Genomic DNA, 27,886 nt, shown 5'->3' with positions numbered 1-27,886 from the left:
AGAAATTCCTTTTTTGTTGTTGTATCTTTATAATGTTAATGTGTTTTGTAGTATTTTCACCTGTAGAGAAATAAACCTAGCTAGGGAGTAGCTGAGCTCAATTGGTAGGGGCTGGGGTTATAACACAAGTCCTGCCCCTTCCTAAGATGGGGGGATGAGAGGGTATAAAACATATAGCGGTGCCCAGTCATGCAGAAGGAAGTCTAAAGCCCTGGGTGCTACATGCTGTATATGTCTACTCCTGAGTTCCCCACATAGACCTTTAGAAAAAAACATGTGGTCACGGTGAGTAAACAATGAAGAGCTGCAAATGTTGTGTGTAATGAATGCTGAAGCAGGGAATTTTAGTCATGAAATGTTGCATCTTGGTCCAGGCGTATTGTTTTGTTTTGATCAAAGCGAGAGATTTTCGTCAGGCCTCGATTCTGATTATTGTTATGTAATTGGTGATGTAATTGATCCATGTATGATGATTCTCAGGGTTAGTATCCACACAATGAAAAATGTGCCAGTAATGCACTGACATTTCATATGACTAAGAAAATTGTTTTTCAAGAGCTTGAGAATGATTTTTTGTCATCTAAATAAATGTTTGCTGTTGATATTGATGTTGAAGAATAGATACTATCTGATAAAATAGTTGACAGTTTTAGTCTTGGCATACGTTGAATGATTCCCATTGGCTTTATTTGGCACTCTTTCTTGATTCTTCCTCTTGATGTAACACAATTGATATGATGGTGACATTATATTATATATTTATGCACTGAGGACATAAAATATGATATGGATGAGAAGAATATGGACTTAATGTATGTTTATGACAGACATCAATCCACAATGAAATTTCACTTTCATCTGCAAAACTGTATCTCAACTTGAATCATACACTTGAGATTGGACTAGGGATATAATTTAACCTTGTTATAAAACATTCGATATTAACCTATGTTTCCATCCATCTTTTGATACACATCTTCTTTATCTGCAGAAATCTTTTAATTGCTTCTGTAGTTGTCTTTTTGGCAACAACAATTTCAACTGCTCCTGTGGAAGGTATGGAAGTAGCTCATTGAATCAAAGTTCTATTCATTGGGATATTTGAACAGGTAAACAACTCAATGCCTTCTTTCTTTAGAGAAAGAGCCGGAGGAGATAGAGGTAGAGGACGGTGAAGAGGAACTCTCAGAAGAGGAGGAGGGTATGAGATGGGAGGGAGGGAGGTTTGGGGAAGGATGAGGGAGTTGGGATGGGGGTGGTTAGAGTCATGTGTCAGGATACCATAGGACTAGCTAGTGCTGGTACGACGAAGAGAATGGGCCTAGCCTAAATGTGACATAGTAAGCTATTAACAAACAAAAAATAATGCCCCCCCAAGGTTAACAGAGGTCAAAACAAAAATCAATGCAGTCTTTTCTGATTATAAAATTAGGTAAAGAATACATTGAGTGAGAGCGTAGAAATGTCTAATATAACAAAATAAATTCTATGTAACTAATAAAAAAGGACTAACTCTCTTTAAAGAAATGATAAAGTAATTTTTGAAGTGCACTCAGACCTATAAAGTTAATACCAATTTCCTCCACTCAAGCAGAAGGATATACACTCTTAGAAAAAAAGCTGCTATCTAGAACCTAAAAGGGTTCTTTGGCTGTCCCCATAAAATAACCCTTTGAATAACCCTTTTTGGTTCCAGGTAGAACCCTTTTGGAACCCTTTTTTCTATAAGTGTAACATTTCAGGACCAATTTTTGTATAATTTTTCGGGCACCTTTCCATTTGTTTCAATAGAGGGAACAACGACTTCTAAATATGTGTGGAGCACAGACTTCTGGGAAGTATAGAATATGAGCATATATTTATGAAATGTCTCAACTTACTTTTCTTTTCAGATGATGATGACTCCAAGAGTCAGGAAAAGAATATGGGTGAGAAGTTAACAACTTGCCACCAATGAATAGAACATCTCTAACCTTTGTGCATAAACCAACGCCTACTTGTGTGACTAAAGTCCCATTTTGAGAGTAAACTTATGTAAATGGTTCAACTAAGAGCATAAATTTGTTTTTCCTGTTTGAATGTTTTGCATAATATTACCATAACACGTTTCAAAGACAAATGGGCCTCATTAATTCCAAATACAAACAAAATATAAAATAGTGAAATAGTGGAAATGTGAATATGATAAAGCTACAAAACAGGACATAAGAGTACATTTAAAGTAAAATCTCACATATTGTTGGTAATAAACTATCATTAATCACAAGTACGTGCATGTGCGCATGCCTGTAAACCTAAAATCCTCTCTAATAGGGTGTAATACCAGAATAAAGGGTTTTTAATGATAAAGACAATCATACAGAATCTCAAATAGAAGTATGTTCCTTTTCCCTTCTCTTCCCTGAAGGAATTGGAGCACAGCAAGCTACCACAGTATCTAAAGGCCTGGGTAAGACACATCTAATCCTCTCTTAGCTCAGGGGATAGGGCTTGTGTTAAAAACAGAATAGCTCTTAGTTCAGTGAGTTCAACTCTGAGAAGTTCTTAGTGCAAAGTGGGGAAGTTGTCTTGAGTATAGACTTTAATCTGGTAAATGCTGCAGATATTTGGCAGATTTGTCTATTAGATAGCCTACCAGGAAAGATAATGACATGATATTCACCATTCTTGAAATCAGACCATTTGAGACATTTCTGTTGAGGCTTTCTTCCATAAAAGTGAGTTAAACTCACTGCAGAAGTCTGCAATATGTTTGATTCTTACAATACAGGATACATATTTGTAAAGGACTGTATTGAAAGGTTTTCAATGGACTGTTAAATAAGCTTGTCTTGACTTAAAGGCTGGTTTCCTTCTAGGTTTAAGCGCTCAGCCTGGCACCTCGTTCCAGGGTGAAGCTCCGAATGGTAAGGGAGGACTTTCTTTATAACAGTCAATCCAAATACAATTTGTACATTTGAAAAATATTTTATAGGAACCCATTCATTTCCTTTACTGGTTTGGTAAGCGTATGGGCTGTAAATTGGTTGTGTAATTGGTTATAAATGGGTATTGTGTCTAGGCTGATCTTGTAAATGTATTAAGGACATTTCACATCAGAATTAAGTCAAATCAGAATGACTCTCAACATAAAATCCCTCACGAATTTGTGTACCCCTTCTTCCTGCAGGACATAAACTCAATGGGGATAGTGCCATGCAAGCTGGGCCTGGCCGTGAGTCAGGCTCCATAATATGTGGCACTTTTTTATTATTTATTTCAACAAAAACTGTCTTACAATTTTACATATATATTTTCCTACGTGATAACGAGAAAATGTTGTTTGCTTTGTTACAGCATCAAGCAGTACCTCAATATCAGAAGGAAGTAATGGTTAAACATGAATTATAAATCAGATTTGTGTTAGAAGAATTAGGCCATAACGTTGCATTTCCATATTAATTATGCATAATATAGATCTGGCACATGGACTGAGTTAAAGGGCAGTTCCGCCACTTTTACATTTTCATTATCTCCACCACAAAACTAGTGTCTACCTAAGTGAAAACAACGCCTTTCTATGATCTGTGGTTAAAAAGATAAGAAGAAAGATTCTAAAAAATGCTTCTCTGTGACATCAAAGGGTAGGATTAAAAGTTTGAAAAACTGCAATGAGTTTCTAGCCAGAGGGAGGGTATTTTCTTGCTCCTCACGTCACCGTCAATCTCATAGTGTTTGAAAATCACTGATTTTGATGATATCAAAGGCTAGAACTTTTTAATTATATATTTTTTTACAAAGTGCAGAAATGCACCGTTTTCACATATGTAGACACTGGTATTGTGCTGGAGAAAATGAAATGAGGTTGAAAAGTGGGGGAATTGCCTTTTAACACAGGAAGACCAATTCTGATATTTGTGTAACATTTGAATTGAATTTGATTTATTTGGGTAAGACACAGAGAACAAAATGTACAATGTGGACCTAAAGGATAACACTTAAAAGGGGCGGCAGGTAGCCTAGTGGTTAGAGTGTTGGACCAGTAACCAAAAGGTTGCTGGATCAAATCCCCGGGGTGACAAGGTAAAGTCTTTTGCAAGTCAGGGAACACTGACACGGTAAAATATGCCCCTCAACATTCCTTCCAGATTTTACTTGCCTAATTAAATTAAGGTTAAAAATATATATATATATTAATTAAAACACTTGTTTCCAAAGTGGTCCTTGATGGTGATAACACATATAATGAAGGCAAAACAACTATATAACATTCATTTATATTGACATCCTAAAAAGAGGCACTATACGTTTTGACCAATCACATCAACTCTTTTGACCATATTTGGGCAAAATATTAGAATTGGGGTGCCTGTGTAAACGCAGCCATGGTGGAATACATTTGTGGAATGAATGGCCTGATGTGTTCCTATCTGCTTCAGGTAATGGTGGTGGTGGAGGAGGAGGGGGAGGAGGAGGTGGTGCTGGTGGAGGAGGTGGAGGAGATTCACATACTTCACCCTCTGACCCCAGCTCCCATGGTAAAGTCTTGTTCTGTCATCTACTCCATGTTGTTACCACTTTATTCTGCACTGTCATGTTAAGTGATACAAGTTTTGTTTAAACAATCAGTTTTTACTTATTTCTTAACATTCCCTGTCTTTCAGATGCTTCTTTGTCAGGACATGCAGGTTCCTCTTCAGATACCAGTATTGCAGGTCAAATGACTTATTATAAATGTTTAAATATTAATCAAGTCATATAATATTTGAAGTGATATCTCTATTGAATCTATCTAATAAACAGTGGTAAGTCTTTATCTACTGTAATTTGATGAAAAGTGTTTTGCTTTCAATGCAGGTCCCAGTTTGGATCCGAGTCAAGCAGGTAACGCTACACCCGCTCTCTCCACAAGCATTGAAGTAGACAAAAAAAACACCTGGATGTTTTACAAGCTCTGTCTGGATGGCGGTGGCTTGTCTCTATTGGGGAGGTTGAACTATTGATCTCTTGGCAGGTGCAGGGGTTCATGGCAGTTCAGTGTCACACGTGCAAGCCCCAGGTAATCGCTCTGCCTTGCCTTGGTTCAATTCCATAACAATAGTCCAATAATGCATGACATAAAACCTGGATGAATTGTATTAACAGTAAATCAACATGAATATCTTTGCTGAAGCTGAATTTCAACATAATTATTTTAGGAAAAGTGGTTGTCCACCCAGGAACAGGGGTTGTCCACCCAGGAACAGGGGTTGTCCACCCAGGAACAGGGGTTGTCCACTCAGATACAATCTCTCACGGTAAGTCATCTTGGTCTACATTTGAAGAGTTTATTTCCAAAATGCTATATGCACACATTTTTCACATTTGTGTTTTTTCATCAGAAATGATTGCTTATGGGTATATACAAGTGTGTGTAAAATATGTCTGTTCTCATATTTTACATTTAGAGATTTTAGATGTGTATCAAAATGTGTTTTTTTGCAAAATGATTATATCCGTTGTTTAGCTGGAATGGAATGTTTGTATGCTGTTTACTGTGGTTGTCTCACCTAGCTATCTTTAGATCAATGCTCTGGATAAGACCATCTGCTAAATGACTCAAATGTAAAATGCTAATGCTTTACATACATATCTCATATTACTGTACATTTCTTTATAAAAAATGTCTTTATTTGTTACATTTGACTGTGCAAAACCTAGCAGTACTACTTACTTCTCTGAGAGAATTTTGAATAAAAGCATCATTTGTTGTTGATGTTGTTGAACAACCCCACACCCTGATTAGACAAAAAACACACCCATGTCTTTCATCATTTCTTTAAACAATAAAAGCTAATTTCTCAACATTTAAAAAAATGAAAATGGATAAATAGCATTTTGGAATGAAACTCTTAATTTGTTTGTATAAGCATATCTCAATGTCCCTTGCAGTGATTAACTTGGTCTTATGTTCAATGTGTTTACCTTATAGGCTCAATGGGACAAGCAGGAGGGAGCTCCACTCTCATCATTATCCACGAGACTCATCCACAGCCTGCAGGTATCATTCACTACATAAAGCCACAGAAAGTTCTGGTGACAGACCTGTGACAAACAATCATATGCAGTTATGAGTTATAACGACCAATTATATAATATCACTCAGTCATGTGTAGCAAACCGATAACTAACAATCAAGTGAATGTGTGGGTTTGGATAAGGACCATTGATGACACATAGTCAGGTAAACTTAGTCTTTAATATTTGATTTTAGTGTCAGCCCATCAACAAATGGCTGCAGTCAAATGGCCAAAACGCCCTCTATTGGTCTCATGGGTGTGTCATTAATATTTTTCATAATTTCATAAATAATAAATATAATTTTGGAAAACCCGCCCGAAAATCCAGTGTTTCTATGTCAAACAGTTGTGTTATATTTCAGTCATCTGTGATGTATATAAAGTCTAATATTGGGATGCAAACTCAAAATGTAATACATTTCACCTCTATATCTGACATGGTAGAGGAGTCTTCTTTTTTTAAGACCATAACCATGTGTGTGAGGTGTATACTTCTCAGGAGGCTGCTGAGGGGAGGACGGCTCATAATAATGTCTGGGATAGAGTGAATGGAATGGTATGAAACACATAGAAACCATGTGTTTGATGTGTTCAATATAATTCCATTGATTCCATCCCAGCCATTACTATTAGCCCGTCCTCCACAATTAAGTTGCCACCGGCCGCCTGTGGTATACCTTGTTTCAAAGTAGATTTGTTTAAGACTACCAAGAAACGCTGTTTGACCCTGATTTACCCCACTGCAGTAAATGGTTATTAATAATTTACATTTCCAAGACACTCTGTATATTATGTACAGTATGTAAAGTACATCACAAATATGATCCACAGCTAGCATGCTTACAATGTTTAAATCAAGGCAGCATTGTATTGTTATTACAGGTGGCAGCATTGTATTGTTACTACAGGTGGCCGCATTGTATTGTTACTACAGGTGGAAGCATTGTATTGTTATTACAGGTGGCAGCATTGTATTGTTACTACAGGTGGCAGCATTGTATTGTTACTACAGGTGGCAGCATTGTATTGTTACTACAGGTGGCAGCATTGTATTGTTATTACAGGTGGCAGCATTGTATTGTTATTACAGGTGGCAGCATTGTATTGTTATTACAGGTGGCAGCATTGTATTGTTATTAAAGGTGGCAGCATTGTATTGTTATTACAGGTGGCAGCATTGTATTGTTATTACAGGTGGCAGCATTGTATTGTTACTACAGGTGGCAGCATTGTATTGTTACTACAGGTGGCAGCATTGTATTGTTATTACAGGTGGCAGCATTGTATTGTTATTACAGGTGGCAGCATTGTATTGTTATTACAGGTGGCAGCATTGTATTGTTATTACAGGTGGCAGCATTGTATTGTTATTACAGGTGGCAGCATTGTATTGTTATTACAGGTGGCAGCATTGTATTGTTATTAAAGGTGGCAGCATTGTATTGTTATTACAGGTGGCAGCATTGTATTGTTATTACAGGTGGCAGCATTGTATTGTTATTACAGGTGGCAACATTGTATTGTTATGTATTTTTATTACAGGTGGCAACATTGTATTGTTATGTATTGTTATTACAGGTGGCAACATTGTATTGTTATGTATTTTTATTACAGGTGGCAACATTGTATTGTTATGTATTTTTATTACAGGTGGCAACATTGTATTGTTATGTATTGTTATTACAGGTGGCAACATTGTATTGTTATGTATTTTTATTACAGGTGGCAGCATTGTATTTTTATTACAGGTGGCAACAATGTATTGTTATGTATTTTTATTACAGGTGGCAACAATGTATTGTTATGTATTTTTATTACAGGTGGCAACATTGTATTGTTATGTATTTTTATTACAGGTGGCAACATTGTATTGTTATTACAGGTGGCAGCATTATATTGTTATTAAAGGTGGCAGCATTGTATTGTTACTACAGGTGGCAGCATTGTATTGTTACTACAGGTGGCAGCATTGTATTGTTACTACAGGTGGCAGCATTGTATTGTTATTAAAGGTGGCAGCATTGTATTGTTATTAAAGGTGGCAGCATTGTATTGTTATTAAAGGTGGCAACATTGTATTGTTATTACAGGTGGCAGCATTGTATTGTTATTACAGTTGGCAACATTGTATTGTTATTACAGGTGGCCGCATTGTATTGTTATTACAGGTGGCAGCATTGTATTGTTATTACAGGTGGCAGCATTGTATTGTTATTACAGGTGGCAGCATTGTATTGTTATGTATTTTTATTACAGGTGGCAACATTGTATTGTTATGTATTTTTATTACAGGTGGCAACATTGTATTGTTATGTATTTTTATTACAGGTGGCAGCATTGTATTTTTATTACAGGTGGCAACAATGTATTGTTATGTATTTTTATTACAGGTGGCAACAATGTATTGTTATGTATTTTTATTACAGGTGGCAACAATGTATTGTTATGTATTGTTATTACAGGTGGCAACATTGTATTGTTATGTATTGTTATTACAGGTGGCAACATTGTATTGTTATGTATTGTTATTACAGGTGGCAACATTGTATTGTTATGTATTTTTATTACAGGTGGCAACATTGTATTGTTATTACAGGTGGCAGCATTGTATTGTTATTACAGGTGGCAGCATTGTATTGTTATTACAGGTGGCAGCATTGTATTGTTATTACAGGTGGCAGCATTGTATTGTTATGTATTTTTATTACAGGTGGCAACATTGTATTGTTATGTATTTTTATTACAGGTGGCAACATTGTATTGTTATGTATTGTTATTACAGGTGGCAACATTGTATTTTTATTACAGGTGGCAGCATTGTATTGTTATTACAGGTGGCAGCATTGTATTGTTATGTATTTTTATTACAGGTGGCAACATTGTATTGTTATGTATTTTTATTACAGGTGGCAACATTGTATTGTTATGTATTTTTATTACAGGTGGCAACATTGTATTGTTATGTATTTTTATTACAGGTGGCAACATTGTATTTTTATTAGAGCATTGTATTTTTATTACAGGTGGCAACATTGTATTGTTATGTATTGTTATTACAGGTGGCAGCATTGTATTGTTATAGGAGCATGTATTGTTATTACAGGTGGCAACATTGTATTGTTATGTATTTTTATTACAGGTGGCAACATTGTATTGTTATGTATTTTTATTACAGGTGGCAACATTGTATTGTTATGTATTGTTATTACAGGTGGCAACATTGTATTGTTATGTATTTTTATTACAGGTGGCAACATTGTATTGTTATGTATTTTTATTACAGGTGGCAACATTGTATTGTTATGTATTTTTATTACAGGTGGCAACATTGTATTTTTATTACAGGTGGCAACATATTAAAATGATAAACTTGGATTAGCTAACACAACGTGCCTTTGGAACACAGGAGTGATGGTTGCTGATAATGGGCTTCTGTACGCCTATGTAGATATTCCATTCAAATCAGCCATTTCCAGCTACAATAGTCATTTACAACATTAACAATGTCTGCACTGTACTTCTGATAACGGTAGTGTAGGTCAAATTAAGATCCTACATATGTATGTATTACTTTTACAGGTACAGGTATACTGGTAGTTTTCTTGCATTAATACTTGCACTTGTTTTTCTTTCTAGCACTGACTTTCCTAGCACTGACTTTCTTAGCACTGACTTTCTTAGCACTGACTTTCATAGAACTGACTTTCCTAGCACTGACTTTCCTAGCACTGACTTTACTAGCACTGACTTTCTAGCACTGACTTTCTTAGCACTGACTTTCATAGAACTGACTTTCTAGCACTGACTTTCCTAGCACTGACTTTCTTAGCACTGACTTTCATAGAACTGACTTTCATAGAACTGACTTTCCTAGCACTGACTTTACCAGCACTGACTTTACTAGAACTGACTTTCCTAGCACTGACTTTCTAGCACACTTTACTAGCACTGACTTTCTAGCACTGACTTTTCTAGCATTAACTTAACAAGCACTGACTTTCTAGCACTGACATTACAAGCACTGACATTACCATCACCGACTTTCCTAGCACTGACTTTCCTAGAACTGACTTTACCAGCACTGACTTTACCAGCACTGACATTACCAGCACTGACCTTTTTAGCACTGACTTTACTAGTACTGACATTACCAGCACCGACTTTCCTAGCACTGACTTTTTTAGCACTGACTTTACTAGCACTGACATTACCAGCACTGACCTTTTTAGCACTGACTTTACTAGCACTGACATTACCAGCACTGACTTTCCTAGCACTGACTTTCCTAGCACTAACTTTACCAGCACTGGCTTTCTAGCACTGACTTTCTAGCACTGACTTTCTAACACTGACTTTCTAGCACTGACTTTTTCAGCACTGACTTTACTAGCACTGACATTACCAGCACTGACTTTCCTAGCACTGACTTTCCTAGCACTGACTTTACCAGCACTGGCTTTCTAGCACTGACTTTCTAACACTGACTTTCTAGCACTGACTTTACTAGCACTGACTTTCTAGGACTGACTTTCTAGCACTGACTTTACCAGCACTGACTTTCCTAGCACTGACTTTACCAGCACTGACTTTCCTAGCACTGACTTTCCTAGCACTGACTTTCTAACACTGACTTTACCAGCACTGACTTTCCTAGCACTGACTTTCTAGCACTGACTTTCTAGCACTGACTTTCCTAGCACTGATTTTACTAGCACTGACATTACCAGCACTGACTTTCCTAGCACTGACTTTCTAGCACTGACTTTCTAGCACTGACTTTCCTAGCACTGACTTTACTAGCACTGACATTACCAGCACTGACTTTCCTAGCACTGACTTTCTAGCACTGACTTTCTAGCACTGACTTTACCAGCACTGACTTTACTAGCACTGACATTCTACCACTGACTTTCTAGCACTGACTTTACCAGCACTGACTTTACTAGCACTGACATTCTACCACTGACTTTACTACCGCTGACTTTATTAGCACTGACATTCTACCACTGACTTTCTAGCGCTGACTTTCCTAACGCTGACTTTCTAGCACTGACTTTCTAGCGCTAACTTTACTAGCGCTGACTTTACTAGCACTGACTTTACGAGCACTGACTTTACTAACGCTGGATTTCCTAGCGCTGACTATCTAGCGCTAACTTTACTAGCGCTGACTTTCCTAGAGCTGACTAACCTAGTGCTGACTTTCTAGTGCTGGCTTTCTAGCATTGACATTCTAGCACTGACTTTACTAGCACTGACTTTCTAGCACTGACTTTCTAGCACTGACTTTCCTAGAACTGACTTCCTAGCACTGACTTTCTAGCACTGACTTTACTAGCACTGACTTTACTAGCACTGACTTTACTAGCACTGACTTTCTAGCACTGACTTTCTAGCACTGACTTTACTAGCACTGACTTTCCTAGAACTGACTTTACTAGCACTGACTTTACAAGCACTGACTTTCCTAGAACTGACTTTACTAGCACTGACTTTACTAGCACTGACTTTCTAGCACTGACTTTACTAGCACTGACTTTACTAGCACTGACTTTCTAGCACTGACTTTCTAGCACTGACTTTACTAGCACTGACTTTCCTAGAACTGACTTTACTAGCGCTGACTTTCCTAGAGCTGACTATCCTAGTGCTGACTTTCTAGTGCTGACTTTCTAGCATTGACATTCTAGCACTGACTTTACTAGCACTGACTTTCTAGTACTGACTTTCTAGCACTGACTTTCCTAGAACTGACTTCCTAGCACTGACTTTCTAGCACTGACTTTACTAGCACTGACTTTCCTAGAACTGACTTTACTAGCACTGACTTTCTAGCACTGACTTTCTAGCACTGACTTTACTAGCACTGACTTTACTAGCACTGACTTCCTAGCACTGACTTTCTAGCACTGACTTTACTAGCACTGACTTTACTAGCACTGACTTTTCTAGCACTGCCTTTCTAGCACTGACTTTACTAGCACTGACTTTCTAGCACTGACTTTCTAGCACTGACTTTACTAGCGCTGACTTCCTAGCACTGACTTCACTAGCACTGACTTTACTAGCACTGACTTTACTAGCACTGACTTTCTAGTACTGACTTTCTAGCACTGACTTTACCAGCACTGACTTTCTAGCACTGACTTTACTAGCACCGACTTTACTAGCACTGACTTTCTAGCACTGACTTTCCTAGAACTGACTTTACTAGCACTGACTTTCTAGTACTGACTTTTCTAGCACTGACTTTCTTAGCACTGACTTTCTAGCACTGACTTTCTAGCACTGACTTTCCTAGAACTGACTTTACTAGCACTGACTTTCTTAGCACTGACTTTCTAGCACTGACTTTCTAGCACTGACTTTTCTAGCACTGACTTTCTAGCACTGACTTTTCTAGCACTGACTTTCTTAACACTGACTTTCTAGCACTGACTTTCTAGCACTGACTTTCTAGCACTGACTTTCTTAGCACTGACTTTCTAGCACTGACTTTCTAGCACTGACTTTTCTAGCACTGACTTTCTTAGCACTGACTTTCTAGCACTGACTTTCTAGCACTGACTTTCCTAGAACTGACTTTACTAGCACTGACTTTCTTAGCACTGACTTTCTAGCACTGACTTTCTAGCACTGACTTTTCTAGCACTGACTTTTCTAGCACTGACTTTCTAGCACTGACTTTCTTAGCACTAACTTTCTAGCACTGACTTTCTAGCACTGACTTTCCTAGCACTGCCTTTACGAGCACTGACTTTTTAGCACTGACATTCTAGCACTGACTTTACTATCACTGACTTTCTAGCACTGACTTTACTAGCACTGACTTTGTTGATAGCTGCTGTACTGAGGAAAAGTTGTGCTTACTATGACTGTGTTATCATATGTGGTTGTCTTACCTAGCTACCTTAAGATGAATGCACTAATTGTAAATCGCTCTGGATAAGAGGGTCTGCTAAATGACTAAAATGTAAATGTAAATATGATTGTAAAATACATGTATTGTATGTGTTTCAGCAAGTGAGACTGAAATAGAGTCGCCTGAGTATGACACACCTGAGTCACCTGAGTTTAATGGTAAATATTTCAGATAAGCAATTTTTCTATTTATTTTAGCCACATCATGTACCTGTGAACTGTGAAGAACACCATTATCTTACACTCCTTGGTATAACCCTACAAAGAACAGAAGTGTCATGGTATTTATTGGATCTCAATGTTGTTTCCAAGGTAATGGTCACAAGCTGCTGATTGGAGGAGCAGTAGCTATACCTGTAGTCACTGACCTCTTCATCGAGGACACAACTCACATGGATCCCACAGGTAACATCTTGCTGAAAATCCAATAAAGTTGAAGTCATGGGCTTGTTTGTTTAATGATAGGGCAAATGAGTAGACGATAGAATGCCTTGATATTTTTTAATAGGTTCAACATTTCAGGTGCTATGGATCCACTTGGTGCAAGTTCTCACCTGGACAATACAGGTGAGTGTCCAGGTGAGGGTGCTATGATTCATGCTTGGCTCCTGTCTGGTATATTTACTTGCTTCTCCATCATTTCTTCACTTAATTCCGTATTGACATTCAGGTATTATCGACCAATCCAGCCATGACTTCCTCATTGGTTTAATGGGTGAGTGTTTGTAAGAACTTATCTTTGATGTTTCTTTTTAGGTAAATCAAGTTTGTTCTTGATTAACTGTATGTCTTTCCAGGTGGTGTGGGAGATCCGTATGCTTCTGACATCCATATCGACATCTCAGGTGGGTTTGTCATCATAACCCTTCTGTGTCTGCTTTCTGTTGGGTCTTTTCTGACTATAAAGAATCTCTGTTTTTCTTTGTTGAATCAAAAATATCTAACCAACACTGTTCTGTTGATAGATCACACTGGAATGACTTCTCAATTAGACTCAATAGGTATGTTTCTTCATCCAAGCCTCCCTTAGTCACTTCACTTGTTCCCTTGAAAGAAATGTTACAAAGCAACACCTTCGGGAGAGTTACTCTGTGGGAGAGTCCCTCTAATTTATATCAGATTTAAGCTATATTTAAACTGGCACAGATAATGTTATACTACACCTCTAAAGCATAATTTTATTTAAGTACCTCTCTGTCCGAGGGGTTAAAACAGCAAGCCACAAACTCCACTCTGAGGAGTTTATATTCCATATTGTGCTAGTTATCTGTGCTGCTGCAGAGTAAATCACTGTTACAGTTATTCCTGCTTTTGTAATAATTTACTCAAGGAAAACGGGTTTTTAAATCAGGTTTGATATATATATATATCACTGGCTGTCTGGCGCTCTCTGCTCTCTCTCTCTCTCTCTCTCTCTCTCTCTCTCTCTCTCTCTCTCTCTCTCTCTCTCTCTCTCTCTCTCTCGCTCTCTCTCTTTCTACTCTCTTTGCTCTCTCTCTCCTCTCATCCAGCTGTGGGTTCGGGTCCAGAACCGGCGTTGTCGTCCAGTAGCAGCCCGGGTCCAGACGTTCCACCAGGTACCTACTAGCACGCCTTCCACCTTCTGCCAGGTCCTGTAAATCACCTCACCCCTCCCTCTTGTGTCGTCCCTCATCCTCGCAGGCTCAGTTCACTACCTGACCGCGGGGAGAGCTCCTCTCAGGCTCAGTTCTCTACCTTACCTCGGAGAGAGCTCCTCTCAGGCTCAGTTCTCTACCTTACCTCGGAGAGAGCTCCTCTCAGGCTCAGTTCTCTACCTCACCTCGGAGAGAGCTCCTCTCAGGCTCAGTTCTCTACCTCACCTCGGAGAGAGCTCCTCTCAGGCTCAGTTCTCTAACTCGGAGAGAGCTCCTCTCAGGCTCAGTAACTCGGAGAGAGCTCCTCTCAGGCTCAGTTCTCTAACTCGGAGAGAGCTCCTCTCAGGCTCAGTTTTCTACCTCACCTCGGAGAGAGCTCCTCTCAGGCTTAGTTCTCTAACTCGGAGAGAGCTCCTCGCAGGCTTGTAATAATGACAGAGATTTCAGTGTCCCGGAGAATTTACGCCCCAATATTTTTTTTTACTCCAAGATTATCATTGGGTCCATGTGTTCCTGTCTGTGCAGACAGCGTGTTATTTGTGTAGCTGTGCTTGTGAACTTTGTAGATCTTGACATTGTTTTTTCGCGGCTTCACTGCAGACTTTATGTCTTGGTGGAGTAGCACTGCCATCACTGATGAATGGGGTCAGGCATTGCCTTTTAAAGACTCTATTAGGAGGGATGCAGTGCAACAAGAGATGAGGGTTCTCATGATTCACATAATCCAATAATTTATCTTCTTTCTTTCTCTGTGTGTCTGACGTTCTTCCTCCACGTCTTGGAGATCACATAGGGCTAATAAGTGATTTTACAGGTAGGCATTGTGAGCCACAACTACTCATTATCTAATAAATAGATTATGATTCCCAGTTGAACATGTAAACAGTAGTTATGGGTGAAAGCAAATAGGTTCTATCAACTAGTTTGTATCTCTGTCCTACTTGTGCTCTCTTTTTATTTGCAGGCCTTACTGACTACTCAGGACATGACCATCCATATCTGAGCTCAGGTTTCCATGGATCATACCACTCAGCAGGTGATCATGCTGGTCTATCCGATACCACAGGTAAATACACTGAAATAAATCATTATCTCTGTAAGAGGATAGGGACCAAGATGGCATGGAAAGCTTCATCTCAGTTTTTCTCTCCAGACCACCCAGTAGCAGTGATGTCACATACGGATTATTCATCATCGCACGTTGACCACCCAGGTAGGATCACACTCAGGACTAAACATAACAGACCCCTGTTAAAGGTAATCTTCTGTAGCTCAGTTTATAGAGCATGGTGCTTGCAATGCCAGGATAGTGGGTTTGATTCCCGGGACTGCCCATATGTGAAATGTATGCACGCATGACTGTAAGTCGCTTTGGATAAAAGTGTCTGTTAAATGGCATATATATATTTTGAATGAAATACATTATACTATGAAGGTATTTCAGAGAGTGGTATTGATGTGTCCAGCTCAGACAGAGGAATATAAAGGATGATTAAGATAATGTCAGCATAAATGAACATGTATGTTGCAGGGAATGGTCGTCAAAGCCAGGTTACAGACACACATGGAGGTGATCATGCGGTCAATGATGTGCATCATGATGTAACAGGTATGTCTACCCTAAAGGTACATGTAGGCCAAGGCCAGCCTGGGTGCCAGTCTGTTTCTGCTCTCCTGCCAACTCCTAATGGAATTGTCATGCCAAACAATTAAACGTTTCGCTTCCAACGACAATAGAGTAGGCAAAGGCAGCAGATCTGGGACCAGGCTAGGACTAGGCTATAACCAGGGGTAGAGTATTTGCACTTGATGGAGCAAAACAAATGCCACATGCATTATTTGAGAAGCATTGAGGATATATGCTTGATATACTGAATTCATGTGGTCATTTATCCCAATACGCCTAATGCAAAAGCCTGCCAATACAATGGTGTATATGACAGTGTTTTTCTTTTCAGATCCATCTGGGCAGCAGATTGTGTCTACAGACGTAGGCCTACTAGATGCTGGTAACTCAATGTTTGAATTCTCCATTATTTACAAACCTATTTCAGTGCATTTGTTATTCATAAACACATTTTTCTGTCTGCTTAATTGCCTGCTATATGTGCAAAATAATAGATTGGAGCTCAGTTGTGTAAAGTACTTAAGTAAAAATACTTTAAAGTACTACTTAAGTAGTTTTTGGGGGGTATCTGTACTTAACTTTACTATTTACATTTCTGACAACTTTTACTTTTACTCCATTACATTCCTAATGAAAATATTGTACATTTTACTCCATACATTTTTCTTGACACCCAAAAGTACTTGCTATATTTCGAATGCTTAGCATGACAGGAAAATTCATGCCCTTATCAAGAGAACATCCCTGGCCATCCCTGCTGCCTCTGATCTGGCAGACTCGCTAAGCACAAATGCTTTTGTAAATTAAGTTGGAGTGTATCCCTGCCTATCCGTAAATTTGTGCCATCTGGTTTGCTTAATATGTGAAATGATTTATACTTTTACTTTTGATACATAAGTATATTTTAGCAATTACATTCACTTTTGATACTTAAGCATATTTAAAACCAAATAATTTTAGACTTCTACTCAAGTAGTATTTTGCTGGATGACTTTCACTTTTACTTGAGTCAATTTCTATATATCTTTACTTTTACTCAAGTATGACAATTGGGTACTTTTTCCACCACTGTTGGACCTGTTCTGGTCTTATGTTATGTCTTGAGCAACAATTGTCTCATAGAACTATAACTTTTGTGGAAAATAAGTGTCATGATGGAAAATAGGCTTCACCAAGGCCAGTGCTGGCTAAATAAATACCTCCATTAAAAACGGTCCAGGGATGAAAATTCCCAGGACGTCTATCTGTCAGAGTAAAGTGTTCTATGCTTATTTTCACACAGGAAAAATATACTTTTTAAAAAAGTATTTCCAAAATGTTATCCATCACCACTCACCAGTCAACTTTTCTTCGTCCCTTATTTCCTGCAGGTGAGCACAGCGTCGTCTCTCATCACGACGACATGGGAGGTGAGTCCTACAAAAATACAATCAATGATAGGCCTACATTTAATTTGCCGAGTTAAACATTTCTGAAGGCATCACTTTTTACAATGTTGTTGTAATAGTGTTGCAACAATGTTTCATCATGAGAGCTCACGCTGTAATTTCGCGGGTTGAGTTCTAATTTCGTGGTTCTTCAGCTATAACAGACGGGGTCGCTGTTCAGCATCATGATGATGTTCACACCGTCAGCCCTCAAGCAGATACCACAGGTAAGCCACCACCTTGAAATCCTACAGTGAGCTTTCAGGAAATTGGTTGAATTTGGAATGGTTGTATGAGCAGGGCTGTCTGACATGGCCACACAACTTCCCTCTACAGGTAGAACACCCTGTTGACTTTGACTTTGTTTGCTTATTCTTTGTATACTATACATGTTAAAAGATGCACTATGCAGGTCCCTGGATAAATAAAGGTTATTTACTTTTTTTTTTTATGCATAAATCGCTCCGCCATTTCGTGTCGCCCAAAAAGTTACATATTGCAGCTTTAAGTTACTGATAATGGAGAAAATAAATGAATAGTTTACCTTCACAAGTAGAGTCTGAAATATTCTGTGCACAGGTACAATGATACAGGTGTCAATGTGTGAACAGGTGCGGCAGAAGAACTTGTAACCAGCTCACATACACAGATAGATATCACTGGTAAGGATTTGAAGTGTACATTTCTGTTTACTATATATTGTAAGCATTTACAAGATCAAACAAGAACATCCCATTACTACACTGGGTGACATCTAATAAAACATATTTAGTAGGCTAGTCAAACAAATGGATACTCAATCAAGTTAATCTAACAGCCATATAGTAACTCACGTGTTTCTCCCTCTCCCTAGCCCTTGGGGCGAACGTGTACAGCTCCAGCGCACCAGGGACGCCCGGTAGGCTACGCACTTGTCTGATGATCAAGCATTCATTCTCTCACCTGCATATTTTTAGAGCTGACACACTGCTTGCCGCTGCTTCGCTAGTTACGCCAACATAAATGTAACACTCAGTGCAGAGCCGGCTGAGCTGGGGCCAGCCTGAGGAGGGGAAGGCAGTAAGGAGAAATAAAGCTGTCACTAACACAGAGAATATTGTGGGAAACAGCATTCAACCACACATTTTCTTCGATTTTCTCTGGAACAGTGTTCTGGAGTAGCTTAGAAAAGTCTAGAATAGGTACACAATCCAAGTATTATATATATACAGTACCAGTCAAAAGTTTGGACACACCTACTCATTCAAGGGTTTTTCTTTATTTTTACTATTTTCTACATTGTAGAATAATAGTGAAGACATCAAAACTATGAAATAACACATATGGAATCATGTAGTAACCAAAAAAGTAGATTTGAGATTCTTTAAAGTAGCCACCCTTTGCCTTGATGACAGCTTTGCACACTCTTGGCATTCTCTCAACCAGCGTCATGGGGTAGTCACCTGGAATGCATTTAAATTAACAGATGTGCCTTGTTAAAAGTACATTTGTGGAATTTCTTTCCTTCTTAATGCATTTGAGCTAATCAGTTGTGAAGGTCAGTCAATCCAGAACATTTCAAGAGCTTTGAAAGTTTCTTCAAGTGCAGTCATCAATCACTATGATGAAACTGGCTCTCATGAGGACCTCCACAGGAAAGGAAGACCCAGAGTTACCTCTGCTGCAGAGGACAAGTTCATTAGAGTTACCAGTCTCAGAAATTGCAGCCCAAATAAATGCTTCATAGAGTTCAAATAACAGACACATCTCAACATCAACTGTTCAGAGACTGCGTGAATCAGGCATTCATGGTCGAATTGCTGCAAAGAAACCACTACTAAAGAACACCAATAAGAAGAAGAGACTTGCTTGGGCCAAGAAACATGAGCAATGGACATTAGACCGGTGGAAATCTGTCCTTTGGTCTGATGAATCCAAATTTGACATTTTTGGTTCCAACCGCCGTGTCTTTGTGAGACGCAGAGTAGGTGAACGGATGATCTCCGCATGTGTGGTTCCCACTGTGAAGCATGGTGGAGGAGGTGTGATGGTGTGGGGGTGCTTTGCTGGTGACACCATCTGTGATTTATTTAGAATTCAAGGCACACTTAACCAGCATGGCTACCACAGCATTCTGCAGCGATATGCCATCCCATCTGGTTTGCGCTTAGTGGGACAATCATTTGTTTTTTAACAGGACAATGACCCAACACACCTCCAGGCTGTGTAAGGGCTATTTGACCAAGAAGGAGAGTGATGAAGTGCTGCATCAGATGACCTGGCCTCCACAATCACCTGACCTCAACACAATTGAGATGGTTTGGGATGAATTGGACTGCAGAGTGAAGGAAAATCAGCCAACAAGTTCTCGGCATATGTGGGAACTTCTACAAGACTGTTGGAAATGCATTCCAGATGAAGCTGGTTGAGAGAATGCCAAGAGTGTGCAAAGCTTCCATCAAGGTGTGGCTACTTTGTAGAATCTCAAATAAAAAATATATTTTGATTTGTTTAATTCCTGTTGGGGCTAGGCGGCAGTATTTGCACTGCCGGATAAAAAACGTATCCGATTTAATCTGGTTACTACTCCTGCCCAGTAACTAGAATATGCATATAATTAGTCGATTTGGATAGAAAACACTCTAAAGTTTCTAAAACTGTTTGAATGGTGTCTGTGAGTATAACAGAACTCATATGGCAGGCCAAAACCTGAGAAGATTCCATGCAGGAAGTGGAAATCTGATTTGCGGAATCACCTTCAACACTTTGCCTATGAAACACACCGTGAGTTAGGATTCATTTAGCACTTCCTAAGGCTTCCACTAGATGTCAACAGTCTTTACAAAGTGGTTTGAGTCTTCTCCGGTAAAAACTGACCGAACGAGAGGCCTGGAAAGTTGGTCATAGGGGGAGGGCCATTACTACTATGACGCGGGCGCCCGTGGGTACCCTCTCGTTCCGAAACGTTTAGTAAGACAATGCAATCGTCCGCCTTGAATATTATTGAAGCTCTGATTGAAAAAAGGCCCTAAAGATTTATGTTATACAACGTTTGACATGTTTGAACGAACGTAAATATATATTTTTTGCACATTTGTGATGACAAGTCCTGCGCGCCTCGTACATTATGAGTAGCCTTGGGAACGCGCTAACAAGAAGGAGCTATTGGGACATAAATTATTAACTTTTTCGAACAAAACTACATTTGTTGTGGACCTGGGATTCCTGGAAGTGCCTTCTGATGAAGATAATCAAAGGTAAGGGAATATTTACAATAGTATATTTGATTTTAGATGACTCCAAGATGGCGCTAACCTGTATCGCCTAGCCTATTTTTCTGAGCATAGCACCTCGTTTATTGCAAAGTGTGATTTCCCAGTAAAGTTATTTTTAAATCTGGCAATGCGATTGCATTCACGAAATGTTAATCTATAATTCTTTGAATGACAATATTATAATTTACCAATGTTTTCGAATAGTAATTTTGTAAATTGTAGCGCTGATTCACCTGAAGCATTTGAGGGAAAATATTTTCTGAACGTCACGCGCCGATGTAAAATGCTGTTTTTATATATAAATATGAACTTTATCGAACACAAAATGCATGTATTGTGTAACATGATGTCCTAGGAGTGTCATCTGATGAAGATTGTCAAAGGTTAGTGCTGCATTTAGCTGTGTTTTGGGTATTTGTGATGCATGCTAGTTGCTTTGAAAATGGCAGTGTGATTATTTTTGGCAGGGTACTCTCCTGACATAATCTAATGTTTTGCTTTTGCTGTAAAGCCTTTTTGAAATCGGACAACGTGGTTCGATTCAGGAGAGGTGTATCTATAAAATGGTGTAAAATAGTCATATGTTTGAGAAATTGAAGTTATAGCATTTATGAGGTATTTGTATTTCGCGCGACGCGATTCCACTGGCTGTTGACTAGGGTGGGACGCAAATGTCCCAGGTTCCCAGACAGTTTAACACTTTTTTGGTTACTACATGATTCCATATGTGTTATTTGATAGTTGTGATGTCTTCACTATACTACAGCCTAATTCTAAATGGATTAAATTGTTATTTTTTCCTCATCAATCTACACATAATACCCCATAATGACAAAGAAAAAAAAGAAGAAAAAAATTGAAAATGTATAAAAAATACTAAACTGAAATATCACATTTACATAAGTATTCAGACCCTTTACTCAGTACTATGTTGAAGCACTTTTGGCAGCGTTTACAGCCTCGATTCTTCTTGGGTATGACGCTACAAGCTTGACACACCTGTATTTGGGGAGTTTCTCCCATTCTTCTCTGCAGATCCTGTCAAGCTCTGTCAGGTTGGATGGGGAGTGTTGCTGCACAGCTTTTTTCAGGTCTCTCCAGAGATGTTTGATCGGGTTCATGTCCGGGCTCTGGCTGGGCCACCCAAGGACATTCAAAGAAGCCACTCCTACCTTGTTTTGGCTGTGTACTTAGGGTCGTTGTCCTGTTGGAAGGTGAACCTTCGCCCCAGTCTGAGGTCCTGAGCGCTCTAAAGCAGGTTTTCATCAAGGATCTCCTTGTACTTTGCTCCGATCATCTTTCCCTGGATCCTGACTAGTCTCCCAGTCCCTGCCACTGAAATGGTGCCAGGTTTCCTCCAGATGTGACACTTGGCATTAAGGCCAAAGAGTTCAATCTTGGTTTCATCAGACCAGAGAATCTTGTTTTTCATGGTCTGAGTTCTTTAGGTGCCTTTTGGCAAACTCCAAGTGGGCTGTCATGTGCCTTTTACTGAGAAGTGGCTTCCGTCTGGCCACTCTACCAAAAAAGCCTGATTGGTGGAGTGCTGCAGATATGGTTGTCCTACTGGAAGGTTCTCCCATCTCCACAGAGGAACTCTGGAGCTCTGTCAGAGTGACCATCGAGTTTTTGGTCACCTCCCTGACCAAGGCCCTTCTCCCCCGATTGTTCAGTTTGGCCGGGCGGCCAGCTCTAGGAAGAGTCATGGTGGTTCCACACTTCTTCCATTTAACAATGATGGAGGCTACTGTGTTCTTGGGGACCTTCAATGCTGCCGAAATGTTTTGGTACCCTTCCCCAGATCTGTGCCTCGTCACAATCCTGTCTCTGAGCTCTACGGACAATTCCTTTGACGTCATGGCTTGGTTTTTGCTCTGACATGAACTGACAACTGTGGGACCTTATATAGACAAGTGTGTGCCTTTCCAAAGCATGTCCAACCAATTTAATTTATGACAGGTGGACTACAATCAAGTTGTAGAAACATCTCAACGATGATCAATGGAAACAGGATGCACCTGAGCTCCATTTTTGAGTCTCATAGCAAAGGTTCTGAATACTTATGTAATAAGAAATTTCTGTTTTTTATTTTTTTATACATTTGCAAAAAAATCTAAACCTGTTTCCACTTCGTCATTATGGGGTATTGTGTGTAGACTGATGAGGATTTTTATTTAATTTTAATCCATTTTAGAATAAGGCTTTAACGTAACAAAATAAATATATATAGTATAACAGTGTAATATCCCCTCTTATTTGAAACAAGGTTAGATGAGGTGGCTGTGACCAGTGGACTCATAGACTCTACAGTTTCATTTTAACCAATGACATAATACTCACATGATTCACTCACACACATACGTCCAGGCGAGGAAGGTGACAAGTATACATTTTTCAATTTCAGATTCTGTGCTTGGATTTGGACATGACACTACAGGTAAAATTCCATTTACAACAACAAATCAGAAGTGCTAGATTTCTAAACCAAACAAGGCCCTTCACGCAACACACTTGTAACATCATATACTCTGTCTCTCAGTTGTTGCAGATGCACACAGTGTCTTCATTCAGACCAATTCCCCAGGTAAGTCTGCACACACACACACACACACACACACACCAATCTTATGACCTTAACATTTCAGAAAAAATAGATACACTTCCTCACAACACACACACAACACACACTAGCCTCCAAAAATATAATGTGAATGTATGCAATACCATATGTATGTAATACCATGTAATACCAATGTCTGTAATACAGACGCCAAAGTTGGCAGGGGTGAGTGAGGTTCCCTTACCACTCATTACTCATCAGAGATAGAGTACTATATAGAGAATAGTGTCCCATAGTTCCTGGTAAAAAGCATTGCACAATATAGGGAATAGGGTACCATTTGGGACACATCCTTACTATACACTGCCAGTCACTAAATAACAAAACGAAACGCCTTAAGTCGTCACCATGTTGAATCTATCTTTTGTATCGTAGTCACAGCTGATGCACAAGGATCCACTCTACAGGCTTCCAGTAAGTCGGTACAGTATATTCATTTACACAACCCCTTGACCTTGCACAAGAATCTGTTGCTCCTAAAGGCTTGATGAAATGAAAAGTAGTGGTAATAATCCTTTGATCTTGGAGAGATAGCCTGGAGCAGGGGTGTCAAACTCACTTCCTGGAGGGCTATGTGTCTCCTATTTTTTGTCATTTTCTTTCAATTTGTATCCAATTAGACCTAGAGAGGGGAGTTCCTAACCAATAAATGACCTTAATCAATTAATGATGTACAAGAGAGGATTGGAAACTTGCAGAAACTCAGCCCATCAAAAATTGAGTTTGACACCCCTGCCATAGATTAATCAACCAATCAATAAAATGTATTTACAGCCCAACAGTTGCCATAAAGTGCTTTACAGATCTTTACAGTTAACCAGTCTAAGTAGTGATAGACATGTAATGGTGTGAAATGCATTGACATTGATGTCAGACAGCCCTGGTTGTCCCGTTCACGGTGGTCTCCCCCTGCTCTGTTCGTAGGGTCTGTGTTCATGCAATGTCTTTGTCCAAACAGGTCATCCTGGTGTAACAGAACAGACACAGCATGCTGGTAAGCTTCATAAGAGTTCAGGTTTAAACTCTGTTACATGGCTGGTTTATACAGGCAGCCCAATTCTGATATTTTTCTGATATTCTTTTTAACCAATCAAATCAGCTCTTTTGCCCATAATTAGGCTAAAGATCAGAAAAGGGTCTGCCTTTGTAAACACAGCCTTATACAGATGTCTCAGTAATGTTGATATCTAGCTATCTATCAATTTGACTACAAATTCTGCGTTTACACAGGCATCCCAATTCCAATCTTTTGCCCTATTATTGGCAAAAGAGCTGATCTGATTGGTCAAAAGACCAATTAGTGAAAATAAAGATCAGAATTGGGCTGATTGTGTAAATGCAGCAAAAGTAATTGAAATAGCGAAATGGATCCATGTGACAAATTTAGCAGTTTTAGTAAAGGTGATATTTCGTTGTGTAGGCTAAATGGGTAGTACGGCCTATCAGGCTCTGTTTACAGAGTCACCCTAAGAACCCAAAGCAGATTTTCTTTCTATATCCAATCTTTTTTTCTGACTGTCCACACTCAGTTTTATATGTGACCCATATCAGATTTGCACATTCACACTGATGTAGCCTCTGAAGTAGCACACAGATGCCATGTTCATTTCCTGTCACTGTTCCTTAAAATTTGGGAGGGGTCGTCATGGTAACGTATGGAGGTCACGTATGGAGGATAGGTTTTTGGATCAGGATTCAGATCCATATATGGAGGTAGTATAAATCAGAATTCAAAAGATCAGATTCCATGTGTTGTTTTGCTGTTTACACATTAGAGAAAAGATCAGATACGTATCAGATATGCAAATAATTGGCAAAAGATCTGAATTGGGCTGCCTGTGTAAACGCAGCCTAACTTGTTATTTAGCACAGGATTGCACAGCTTTCAGATATTACAATGCTGTGTCATTATGACAGCATATATTGAACCACTCAGTGAACAGATGCTCAAGGGCTCTTTTCTTTCCTCGGTTTTGCTTGCTCTTTCCAGTTTCCGCAGCTGAACAGTACAACCCATCTGGTCAGGGTCCTGAAGGTAGGTTTCTCAGCTCCCTATAACTTCTCTCCCGTGTATCTCTCTTCTTTTAAAAACATTATTAAATGACAAAAGCCTTGTTTTATTTACATGATGTACTCCCCTGTCGAAACACATACAATATCTTATAACTAATCATTTTTATTACACTGTATTAACTACAGTATAAGATGGCAAGGTTTCTGACTGCAAGGTTTCAGGTGATAATACAGTGCTGTTAAACTGTACCTTTGAAAGAGAGACAAAGGTAAGCTCTTGATTGGTACTACAAGTATAAAAATTGTGAGCAAGTAAAAATGAAGGACACTAAAGTAGTATTACTGCCTCTGAGGTAGGACTCAATGCTACAGTATACTGCTAATATACTCAATATGTTGTAATTCTACAATATATTGCATGACTTTTTTAACATTAAAGGGATAGTTCACACAAGTTATGGATTTCTGTCTCGTCCATAGACTGCTCACAGGGTAAGGAAACCAAAATGTAATTTAGTAATTTGGATGAACTATCGCTTCCGTCAGCTCTTAGATAGATGAATTACAGATATGTGTGTCAGAGACTAAAATACATCTTCACTTCTGAAGGTGCAGAAAATGTGGAACTGGAGGATACCTGCTGACTTCCATATGAAGCCTCGTGTCAAGTTTCTACGCTACAGATTTCAGTGTACGGACCAGTCTGCATGGCAGAGAAACAGTGATCCAGCCCACTAGCAAATCTAGTTGTTTGTGTCTATGTTTGTTTGTTTGAACTTTGTCTATTTAAACTTAAAGATGACACTGTAAGTAAACTTTTTGCGCACTTGTTAATAGTCGTTTTGTTTAATTCGTTGCATATATGACAAAAAGACGAGGGTATTAAGGAAAACCCTCTGAATATGGCTCATACAAAAGTGTCATCCGTATGAATATCATTGTACAAAAGCTCAAACAATATACTGAATCTTTATGAAGCTTTGTTATTTTGTAATTTCCACAAGTACTGTATTTCCCAGTTTAGAAAATGTGAGAAATATTCATTTTGTGTCAGAAATTGTACATTGCGAAATGTATATCAAAGTAATCTCTACATTAAAAGGAACATCTATTTTGAACATCAAACTCATTTTTCTCCAGATTTTTCACATACGGAAGTGGGGAGCAATGTTTATGCAATCCATGTGCCTGTTCAACTGATTAATCAGCCATTATTTACAACTAAAATATAACCTTAAATGCAGTAACGTATTATGGATATACAAATAATTTATTTCAAAACATCCATGTTTATTTAAAACATACCATACACAAAATATTGTTCTCATGCGTAATTTGGGTTTCTCAGGCTGTGCCATTGTGTTATGGTGGAACTGGTAAAAGTGCTTAACAATGTACAATTCAGCACATCAATATAGTCCAATACTTCCCCTTTCTTAAAAGGACTTAATTCCAAAAAAAACTGTTTGAACAAACTCAAAACAACCTCTGGGGGAAGTATGCGTAAATTCACAAAGTTCCTCACACTTGAACCAAGATTCAATGATTCATTTGTTTTCCTAAACAAGGATTTGACTATAAAATATGAACGCTCGAGGGAAACAGGCTTCCAGAAAAGAAATGAATACATTTGATTGATTCGACATTGGAGGATATACAGTGCATTCGGAAAGTATTCAGACCCCTTTACTTTATGTTAAAGGGTTCCCGAGTGACGCAGCGGTCTAAGGCACTGCATCGATTCCAGGCTGTATCACAACCGGCCATGATTGAGAGTCCCATAGGGCGGCACACGATTGGCGCAGCATCATTCGGTTTTGGCCAGGGTGTAGGCCGTCATTGTAAAAAAAATAAAAAACTTTAAAAGCCTTAACCTAAAATGGATGAAATAAAAACATTTCCTCATCAATCTACAAACAATACCCCATAATGACAAAGTGAAAACAGGTTTTTGGATATTTTATTTATAAAAAACAATATATATAATAACTTTATTTACATAAGTATTCAGACCCTTTGCTATGAGACTCAAAATTTAGCGCTCGGTGCATCTTGTTTCCCTTGATGATCCTTGAGATGTTTCTACAACTTGATTGGAGTCCACCTGTGGTAAATTAATTTGATATTGAAAGGCACACACCTGTCTATATAAGGTCCCACAGTTGACAGTGCATGTCAGGGCAAAAACCAAGCCATGAGGTTGAAGGAATTGTCCGTAGACCTCCGAGACAGGATTGTGTCGTGGGACGGTACCAAAAAAATGTCTGCAGCATTGAAGGTCCCCAAGAACAAAGTGACCTCCATCATTCTTAAATGGAAGCGGTTTGGAATCACCAAGACTCTTCCTACAGCTGGCCGCCCGGCCAAACT

General features: G+C 38.9%; 1 protein-coding gene across 6 annotated transcripts; it reads left to right on the top strand.

Annotated features, from left to right (window-relative positions):
- The first annotated feature begins 206 nt into the window (after positions 1–206).
- Positions 207–26,350, top strand: si:ch211-80h18.1 (aspartate, glycine, lysine and serine-rich protein). 6 transcript variants are annotated; one of them, XM_045694876.1, is made up of 35 exons: positions 207–285; positions 992–1,056; positions 1,139–1,201; positions 1,893–1,928; positions 2,408–2,449; positions 2,859–2,906; positions 3,170–3,214; positions 4,419–4,517; positions 4,644–4,694; positions 4,837–4,863; positions 5,000–5,038; positions 5,178–5,276; positions 5,951–6,019; positions 13,059–13,118; positions 13,272–13,364; positions 13,482–13,538; positions 13,630–13,674; positions 13,757–13,804; positions 13,925–13,960; positions 14,471–14,536; positions 15,360–15,389; positions 15,540–15,641; positions 15,729–15,788; positions 16,107–16,184; positions 16,534–16,584; positions 17,573–17,611; positions 17,785–17,856; positions 18,241–18,291; positions 18,483–18,527; positions 23,288–23,320; positions 23,423–23,467; positions 23,879–23,917; positions 24,462–24,497; positions 25,494–25,538; positions 26,126–26,350. In XM_045694876.1, the coding sequence occupies exons 1-35, from the start codon at positions 275–277 to the stop codon at positions 26,158–26,160; spliced, it is 1,860 nt and encodes a 619-aa protein (XP_045550832.1). In that variant the 5' UTR covers positions 207–274; the 3' UTR covers positions 26,161–26,350. The 6 variants fall into 6 exon arrangements, with proteins under 6 accessions (XP_045550832.1, XP_045550833.1, XP_045550831.1 ...); XM_045694877.1 differs by having other exon boundaries at positions 4,994–5,038; positions 13,482–13,526; XM_045694875.1 differs by having other exon boundaries at positions 4,994–5,038.
- The last annotated feature ends 1,536 nt before the right edge of the window (positions 26,351–27,886 follow it).

Source organism: Salmo salar, chromosome ssa14 (assembly GCF_905237065.1).
Source record: "Salmo salar chromosome ssa14, Ssal_v3.1, whole genome shotgun sequence".
Lineage (NCBI taxonomy): Eukaryota > Metazoa > Chordata > Actinopteri > Salmoniformes > Salmonidae > Salmo > Salmo salar.
The sequence above is the reverse complement of the archived record's forward strand: the minus strand, read 5'-3'. Positions and strand labels throughout refer to the sequence as shown.

Bases quoted from the DNA above. Each gene is read 5' to 3' on its own strand.
- si:ch211-80h18.1 (XM_045694875.1), top strand. The intron at 4,695-4,836 runs GTCAAATGACTT...CTTTCAATGCAG, and splicing joins TTCAGATACCAGTATTGCAG to GTCCCAGTTTGGATCCGAGT. The intron at 18,528-23,287 runs GTAGGCTACGCA...TTTCAATTTCAG, and splicing joins CAGCGCACCAGGGACGCCCG to ATTCTGTGCTTGGATTTGGA.